This window comes from Chinchilla lanigera, unplaced genomic scaffold, assembly GCF_000276665.1.
Source record: "Chinchilla lanigera isolate Chin_1 unplaced genomic scaffold, ChiLan1.0 scaffold00016, whole genome shotgun sequence".
Taxonomy (NCBI): Eukaryota; Metazoa; Chordata; class Mammalia; order Rodentia; family Chinchillidae; genus Chinchilla; species Chinchilla lanigera.
The window spans coordinates 16,526,386-16,536,143 of NW_004955417.1; the positions used below are offsets into that span (position 1 = coordinate 16,526,386).

The window sequence follows — 9,758 nt, forward strand, 5'->3', positions numbered from 1 at the left end:
GCAGGCACTTATGACACTGACCTATACCCTTGGGGCAGAGCAATTTTCAAAGGTGGCATTTCTCTCTAGTCAAAAGCACTCAAAATATATAAAGAAAAAAGTTGGTTAGAACTTAGGGTATTGTTGTGAGAAAAAAATCTCAATCCAGATGTAAGAATTATTCTTATCATACCTTTTTTCATGTAGTTTTTGCACATAGGGAACATGTGTTAAATACTGATTAAGATTTATAAGCAGAAACACCCAGTTTTTAAAAAATCACATTTACTTAAAAAATATAACTTTACATACAGCATGAAGTTGCTTGAGATCACACAGGTCCACAGCTTAGACAAGTCAGGGAAAGTAAAGTCATAAGTGTGGTCTCTCCAGAGTGGATGGAACCACAGTCTAAGGGGGAGGAGGAGGAGGAACAAAGAACAGTGTGAGTCACAGCAAGGGGAGAACCTCTTGGTAGGTACCAGATAGCATTTTCACCATAGCTCACAGTCCTCATGACCAAACCAGGCTCATAAAATCACCTCCCACCCCCAAATCCTTGCCTTTTTCTACAGCTCAGCTTTTGTAGATCTTATCACCTTTAATCAGAATGTTTTTACTCTCCCTGTCTATCAAAAGAGAGCTAGGCATTTTCCAAGACTGATCTCAGATATTATTTTGCCTTGGGCGCCTTCCGTGGTCCCTAGGTCCACCGTCCCCACCTCCCTCAGGTGCCTTCCCTTCATGACCAAACTTTCTGAGTGTATGATTTTTTCAGAGCATAACTTATTTTGTAACTATATGTCTCTTCTCCCAGTACACCATGATTGACTTGAAGTGGAAAACAAAATTTTGTGTACTAGATGCCTGCATATAATAGGAGCTTGACAACTGCCCATTAAAATAGTAGAGACAGATAATATTGACTGAGAAATACTAAAGAATGTCAATCAAATTTGGAGCACAGGTAAATTTTTTTTTTTGTACTGGGAATCAAACTCAGGACCTTGTACTTGCCAGGCAGGTGCTGTGCCACTGAGCTATATCATTGGACTTGAGGTAAAGTTTAAAGAGCACGTACCATTGTAGAGGCTCATTCTTCTTATCTTCATTGCAGTAAAGATAAATAGTGTAGTAGTATAGTCATGCCATACTACTCAGGAGGCTTGATTAAAATGTCCAGGAAGGGATATACTTTATGAAGTAGGACTTCTTGAGAGACATACTGAGTAGAGATAGTGGGATGGAGTAGGCAGGCAATGTCTTCCTCTTAGAAAGTATTTTTCACTCTCAACACAAGCAAACTATTCAGAGTAATTGCTGCCCTCTAGATTGAAGAAGAGGTAAAGGGATATCTGTAGTCCTGTCGTTAAACCAACTGGAGGAGCAAACAAAAATTCAGGCAAAAATCCTGGGGAGGATAAAAAATTTGCCTTTGGCTGGTGCCCTCCATTGTCTTTCCGAGCACTTGGGCAAAAAAAAAAAAAAATCTAATGATTTTAAATCACACTTGAGTCTATCTTGTGCAGGCAAAACAGTACATATCTGAAGTCTGAATATGGCTTATGGGTCATTACTTTTAAGTACCGATGATTTGGAAGAAGAAAAGGGTACTCAAGGGTCTCTCAGTGATTCAGAGGATAGAAGGCATTCAGTGTGATTCAGAACACTGGTCATACTTTAATATCCCTATGGTCTTGTCTACTTAGAAGGAAGAACAACTAAATTTATTAAAATAGAGTCAGTTCACCATATAGGAAATGTAGCTAAGGGCCATTTTCCATTGTCAGTTAATAAGATGAAAGTGGACAAACATTAACAGCTATTGTATTCAGTTGTTGTGCAGACAAGACAGACATTTTCTGAGCTTCACAAAAAAGTGTAGATGTGCCCATGGGCTACTTTAGAGAATAAAAAATCAAGTTGAAGAGCATTTTTTTAAAGAGTGCTATAAATTTTATTTCAGATATGTAGCACCAGAGTGGCACTGGACTAGAATTCCACTCGATAGTTTTTCCACCTAGAAAAAAATTGAGACAAGCCATTACTAGGTGATTTATACACACACGGTTGATTGTCCATAGGAAGAGTAAAAAAAGCAAAGACACCCAGAGTGATTAGACAACCATAGCTGAAAAACAAACTTCCCAGGTCATGTTTAAGTTTCAATCAATGTTCTTAGCTCAAATCAATTTTTTAAAAATAATAATTTTATAAACCTTGGAAGACTACAGTTGAAATGGCTTAAAATCAATTTTAACTCACTTTCCATTCATACAGCATGAGAGAAGGGAGCCGATGTTAATTGGCTAACTGGAGGAACATTCTCAGGGTTTCCATAGTACTCAAGGAGGTTGATTTCAGCACAGAGAGATATTTCAAGTTTCAAGGGCCGTGTCTGGACTGGGAAGGTTTTGCTACCCCAAAATCCTGTCAGACAAGGAGTGGAAATGCGGTCCAGGGCAGCTGAGGTCTTGGAGTTCCTGCCAAACTTGGGCTAGCAGAGACCAAGAGACCAGATGCCTCCAGACCCCTCGCTTGTGGATTCAGCTTTTCACACTGAGACTGTATCCACAATCCATTAAAAGTGAACCCTTCAGAGGGAAAAGACTGTGAATCAGTCAGGGCAGCCTGGCACTTGCGAGGAGAGTGTGTGTGTGGATGTGTATCTGGGTGAGAGAGAGAGAGCGCGCGCCTGTGTGCTCTCATTAGGGAACGATCCATGATTTGACAGCCTCCTTGCTGCTCCTGCTGCTGCTGCGTCTGCTGCTGCTGCTGCTGCTGCGGCTCTCTGGTCTGTCAGAGTTGAAAAGAGCTGTGAGGCTTAGAGGAACTGCAGTTTTAAAGACTGAATGCTGCTAAGTGGCCTCCCTATCAGAGTATCGGAGATTTGCTGCAGCATTGGAAACTTGGACCTCTTACCACTTCATCTGCTCAGAAAAGCAAGCAGCTCAACAGTAGATAAGGTAAGAGAACAAACTGTTATTTGTTGGGTGTGGGGGACAGAGAGGATGGGAAAATGTAGGTTCAAGAGCTTGGTATTTTATACCAAAGAGACCTCACTGCCTGAGAGCCAAGGAAGCAACAGCTAAATTCCTGCGAAGCTTGAAAATTGAAGATTCTGGCTTTTGTCCGGTACCTTTTTCTTCTTTATTATACTTTTCCAGAGCATTTGAAAGGGTTCTTTGTATTTATTTTTTCAGCTAGTACACATTATTTAGTTTTTTCAGTTGGGCACTGTTTCAAAACAAGAAGCTTTTTCTGTTTCTTTCAGGCATTTTTCTCAATTAAGGGGAACTGGTTTCTCTTAATGTGAGCTGGTCCAAAGAGTTACTGCATCCCACACTAGAGTTGCAATAAAAGTAGTTTTCAAAAGTACAGATAGGAGTCTTATGTTACTGGGAAAAAAATCAGAAGGGAATGGAGAGGAAGTGAGAGTTACCTGTGACTGTGACTTAGTCAGGAATGGTGGCCCTGTGAATGAATATGTGCATAATCTTTCACAGAGAATAGACCCGCTGCGATAAGGTGGGCACTGAAGAGAAGATGTTTTAAGAAGCTGCTGTTTCAGAGACGCTTCAAGCCACTAACGATGGAAAACGAGACAGCTGGAGAGCTGAACCAAACCCAGCTTCAGCCACGAGCGGTGGTGACCCTCGAATACCAAGTGGTCACCATCTTACTTGTACTCATTATTTGTGGTCTGGGCATCGTGGGCAACATCATGGTGGTCCTGGTGGTCCTGAGAACCAAGCACATGAGGACCCCCACAAACTGCTACCTGGTGAGTCTGGCAGTGGCTGACCTCATGGTCCTGGTGGCTGCAGGCCTCCCCAACATAACAGACAGCATCTACGGTTCCTGGGTGTACGGCTATGTTGGCTGCCTCTGCATTACTTACCTTCAGTACTTGGGAATTAATGCATCCTCTTGTTCAATAACAGCCTTTACCATTGAGAGGTACATAGCAATCTGTCACCCCATCAAAGCCCAGTTTCTCTGCACATTTTCCAGAGCCAAAAAGATCATCATCTTTGTCTGGGCTTTCACATCCATTTACTGTATGCTCTGGTTCTTCCTGTTGGATCTCAACATTAGCACGTACAAAGATGCTACTGTGGTATCTTGTGGCTACAAGATCTCCAGGAATTACTACTCACCTATTTACTTAATGGACTTTGGTGTTTTTTATGTTGTGCCAATGGTCCTGGCCACTGTCCTCTATGGATTCATAGCTAGAATCCTCTTCTTAAATCCCATTCCTTCAGACCCTAAAGAAAATTCTAAGACATGGAAAAATGATTCAACCCATCCGAACAAGAATGTGAATTTAAATACCTCTAACAGATGTTTCAACAGCACTGTATCTTCAAGGAAGCAGGTAAGCAAAGCTGAACCTCCACATCAATAGAGCAAATGTAGAATAGAGTCCTCTGTGAGATGAGATCAACTTTGCCCTACTTAGCTGGTGGCAAAACCAAAATATGATCATGCAAATATTTTACAGCTGGAGATTCAGCTTTAAATATTAAATCCATCTCTAAAGCAACTGGAGACCTACAAATAGATGGAGAGAATTTGATAGTGTATCCGCAGGTGTTAGCTCAGGTGCTGTAAAGATTTAAGGAAGTGCAAACAGAAACTCCAGAAATCCACCTTTAAAATGTTTGTGCCTCTCTGACAATGTTATCAGAACACTTAGACCGTTCCTGACCTCTGTAGAGAAAAATCCTCCTGCATGGCGCAAGCTTGTCTTTAAGAATCCTGTTGCACAGCAGAGTTACTAGGAAAGTTTGATAATAGATAGTTAAAATAATGAAACTTCTCCTGCTATCCCGTAGCTACTCACAGCTGAAAGATGCACCTGGACATATTTTTGTTCATCCTTTGAGGAGAGGAGCCTCTTTCTCTGTCCTTTAGCTATCCCAGTACGCAGAAGCTAAAAATGCACTTTGCTTGGGAAATGTTCCAATACAAGTGTTCACATCAAGTTCAGTTTGTTATAAAAAATGATGAATTATTAAATGTCTGTTATTCCAGCTAAGCATAACTAAAGATTTCTTTATCCTTCAGATACCTGAATGCCCATGGGTTATGGTTTAATTATGGTTTTATTAGTAAGTGAAGTGTAACTTCTTTACAGTAAATATTATTGATAAGACAGCCAAGGAATAAAATGCTTTTATATCATGTATACATTTATCTGTATTGATACTATTGTTCTAAGCAAATTATGAACCTAGTTTTAAGTTCCCTTTTCTTTTTCACTGAACATAATAAACAGATGGTAAACATTTATTTTCTTAGTTAGAAGAGAAAACTTGAAATCAACAATCTTGTTTCTTTCAAATGGCTTGAATTTTCTCTTTATCTCTCACTCTTTTCCAGCAGTAAATATAGCTTATTTTATGTGCATAGGTATAACCTGAGTGTACTTTTTAAGTATGCATTTGGGTCATTCACACTATTGCTTCCTAAACTCTAGATAGCTGATAATTGAGCAATTGTAACTGGAGATACATTTGGACACACATGTGAATAAACTACTAAAATGAAGATGTTTTAGATATGTATGAAATAAATAATGAACTGTAACTAAAAAGAACTATATGCAATATTTTATGTGATACTGTGACACTTGATTCATATAGCATTGTTTTTCCAGATACCTAAATGATAGAAGGGAAGACCTGAACAGTTATTACTAGCTCTTACTTAGATTCCCATTGCTCTGGGTCTAGCAATGTTACCTAATATGACACATATTTATCCCTCTGTTACCCAAAACTTGATTAATGGGAATATATAGAGATCTACTGACCATCTGCCAAGACACACATTAACAAATACAATAAGAGAGTAAAGAATGCACATTTCAATTAGAGACCAAATATCACTTAATATCTACAGCAAGGAAGGGCAGTGAATAAACTTACTCACTAGACTCCAATTCCAGTTATAAATTCTAAAAATTACCTGGACTAATGTCCTTTATTTCAGTTACAGTCATTAGTACCTATCAGCCTTAATAATGTTCTTTAAATTGCTAATTATGTTACATGTTTGCCCTGTGATTTCAAAGCTGCCACAGGTGATCTGTCTTTATGGAGGCCGTGTGATAAAAGGAAAGGGCAAAGATTTGGCTGCAGAGGACCCTAACTGCATTTAACTAATGTGCTCTGAAGTCCTTGTTTTAGATGGGATGGAAGTTTAGAGAAAAGAAGGAAAATTATGGGGCTAGAGGGTTAAGAGATTTCATGGGAGAAGTAGCATTTGCGAAGGCACTGGAAGGATGGAGATGATTTGAAAAGTAGTTGAAAATGAACTTCACGTACAAAAGATAAGATAGAGGGGCAGGAGTAAGAATGGTGTGTGTGTGTGGAGGGGAGCTGAGGAGTAGGGTAAGGTTTTTATACGAGAAGTGAGTTGGTTGACTGAAGTGAGTGATGCATTTCAGAGAGTAGTAAAAATAAGATTAGGTGAGACAGAGAAAGACAGAGAGAGAGAGAGAGAGGGAGGAAAAGAGAGGGAGGGAGAGAGAGAGATGAGCTTAGACACAAGGTATTCTTTTTCTTTTCCTGTACTGGGGATTGAACCTATGGCCTTTGCACTGAGCTACATCCCAGTTCCCTTTTATACTTTATTTTGACACAGAGTCTCAGTAAGTCTCTAAGTTGCCCAGGCTGGGCTCCAACTTACGATCCTTTGCCTCAGTCTTCCAATGTGCTGGCATTACAGGTGTGAACCAGAACACCTAGCTTTAGGAAAGGGATTTCGAAGTTAACGTAAAAGAAGCAAAGAGTAACGAAGAGGAAGCAGCAATCATGAAAGTGGTGTTTGGTGATGAGAAATCTGACAACTGTAGGTGTGCAGATCAGAAGATAGAGAGAGCGGCTATAGGAAAACCTCTGTGGGAGCTGTTGGAAGTGTTACAGAAATAAGCAGCAAGATGCTCCACCTGGAAAATTTAAATTAGGCCTTGTTTGTTTGTTTATTTTTCCGGTACTGGGAATCAAACTCATGACCTTGCACTTGCCAGGCAGGCGCTGTGCCACTGAGCTAAATCCCCGGCCCCTTTAAATTAGGCTTTAAAAAAAAAAAAAAAAAATTAGGCTTTAAACCAGAAGGACACTTCTGTGAAAGACTGAGTCAAACGTGAACATAAGAAACATGAAAGATGAAGGGAAGGCAATTCAATATGGCACCAGTTCTACGGTGATGCTTCGGTGCATGGGAATGAGCAGTATGAAAGAAAGCCAGTTTTGCCCCAAACAAGTGACCCACAACCTGGTTCTTCCATTTCCTTTCCCTTAAATCTTCACAAAGGTCAAAGCTCTACCTTCTACAACCCAAGGACTTTTATTTTAATATTTTCTCTGCACTTCTTTTCTTTTAGGCAATCTTAATTTACATTTTAATAAATGCTCACCATGGCCAGGTCTTTCTATCCAAATTATTAAAGTCAAATGTGCATAGCCTAAAGGAAATGCATTTTAGAAAGGAAATAAAACAGCATTTATCTGTAATGGACCAATGCAAGGTTTTTATTTGCTTGTTTATTTTTAACTTATCTTCCTCGTCCAAAAGATCCAAGACAAAATTTCTTTCTATTATTCAGACTTTCAATTATTTTAGGAAAGTACCTTAATGTTAGGTAAATTCAGTGAAACTGAATTCAGTAACTTCAGAAAAGTTACTAAAATTTGTGGCTTGAAATTGTGCAGACGGGAGGACTAGCTGATTGACTCAATTTTTGCCTTACAGTGGGCTATTTTGCTTTTGAGGCGATGACACTTAAATGATCACATTGACTGCATTTCAGTCGCATGTACACAATGCAGAAAGATCTCCTCAGTCATTCAGTGCAGGTTCCCAGCACTATGTAAATAAAGCATCTATATCATTGACTACATACTTCTCCGTAACTGATTGGATCTTCTGATATTTTGGAAGTAAAGAAACACCTGAACCTCTTGATAAAAAGGGGAAAATATCAATAACTATATTCACTTCGAATATTTGTTTTTCACAGGATTCAGAGGCAAGCAGAATACTATAGACATCAGGCTGCTACTTTTATTTTCAGTAAAGTCTGTAACGTCTTTTTCTTTTCTTAGCAGCAGAGCCGGTAGGAAAACTGAACTGTGTAACCAAGTCCTAATAGACGCTCCAAGAGTTTTCATTATGTATTTTATGTGACTAGTCAAGTCCCCAAAATATCAATCTTTGTTTCCATAAAATGCTTAAAAGTCTTCTATCCCCAAGAAACAAAAGCAACTTTTCTTTTTAAAACAATACATGATTTTTAGTGATATAAAAACTATCATTTATATTATAGAAAACACAGATAATTATAATTAAAATGCATATGTAATTGCAGTTAAATTGTATGTATGTTATAGTTAAAATCTATACATGACTTTAGTTAAAATAGTTATTTTAGTTAAAATGTATATCTATAGTTAAAATGTATGGTTAATTATATAGTTAAATGTATATATAAGTTTGCTGCATGCTTTGCCACCCAAAATGTTCAAGTTAATTTTCTCAAAGCAAATGTATGGAGAAAAAGTGATTAGAACTGAGTCAGGTTCTCTTAGAATCAATTTTCTCATCAGTGAAATGGGTAAAACAATTTCCTCATGAAATTGTTGCTAAAATCAACATCAGTGAGATGCCTCAGACAAAATCCATACTTGCTCTCTTGCTGCTTGTCTGATTGGGTTCTTGTCTCTTCCTTCTATGGTTCTCAGTGACCTTCATCTACCTAAGAACCCTCTGGACCCTCTTTTAAGCAATCCCAAGTCGTATGGTGTGCTTGTGATGGATTGCAGCACTCAGATGAGGAAATAGCTTCAAAATGACCTCTGCTTTTCCTTTCCCCCCCCCAACTCCTGCCCCAAGTGCTATTTACATTGAAAAGGGTAAAAATATTTTTACCACACAAGAAGAATGAGGCATTCTGGTGGAATGTCAGGCAGCAGGGTCATCATTTCAGAGCTTGGAGTCCTTTGCGTTGTATGACTTGGGCAATTGCCAATCCCACCTACATCATAGAGAAGTTCTGCTTAACGAAACCATCCTTGTCCTTGGGCAGCTTGGTCAGTGATGGACCTACTAAGCAGAGCAACATATTGCACTAACCTCTTGAGCAGTAGTCCTCAGTTAGAGGTTTCCCTAGCTTACTAGTGTTGTTTTTACAATGCACTTTTTGTTTTTAATTTTTTGTTCCAATTGTTTAGCTTTAACTTCATACTTAATACTGTGCAGATCTATACAAGATCTGAGAGAGAAAGTACAACTTTGTCACTTAGCATAAAAGTAATTAAATGTACCATTTTATTTTTATTGCTAAAGAATACCTATGTTCTGATTCACATCCTATATAAAGAAAGACATATTACATAGCCCATAAATCAACTAAATAATAATCCCCTGCAGTTATGTGCTCCGTGGCCTTTGTCTTAGATGAGTATACCTTGTTTATTCCCAAGTTTAGATTTGAAGCTTTGAGCCATAATTCCACCAGCAGAGAAAAATAAATTTTCTTATGTGCCTACAAAAAAAAAACATGCACTCCTACAGAATTCTCAATTTGGCCTCAATAAAAAATAAAGCTCAAGAGCATGTAACCTTGAACCTGAAAAACTATTTTACAATTTTTGGTAAAGTATTGCATGAATTCTTCAAAATGCAGATGTCCCAAGCTCCAGACAAGTGAAAATCACTATAACTATGTCTTTAGTCTCCTGTACTCTTTTCCTTTTTTCTTTTCTTTT

The 9,758-nt window shown here is 38.5% G+C and overlaps 1 protein-coding gene across 1 annotated transcript in view; it reads left to right on the top strand.

The window, feature by feature from the left end:
* Positions 1-2,907: 2,907 nt before the first annotated feature.
* Positions 2,908-9,758, top strand: part of Trhr (thyrotropin-releasing hormone receptor) — a 36,067-nt gene continuing 29,216 nt past the window's right edge. Inside the window, exons 1-2 of the mRNA XM_005381876.2 lie at positions 2,908-2,945; positions 3,486-4,360. Coding sequence (XP_005381933.1) covers positions 3,572-4,360 — 789 coding nt within the window. The 5' untranslated portion in view covers positions 2,908-2,945; positions 3,486-3,571. The remainder of the gene's footprint in view (positions 2,946-3,485; positions 4,361-9,758) is intronic.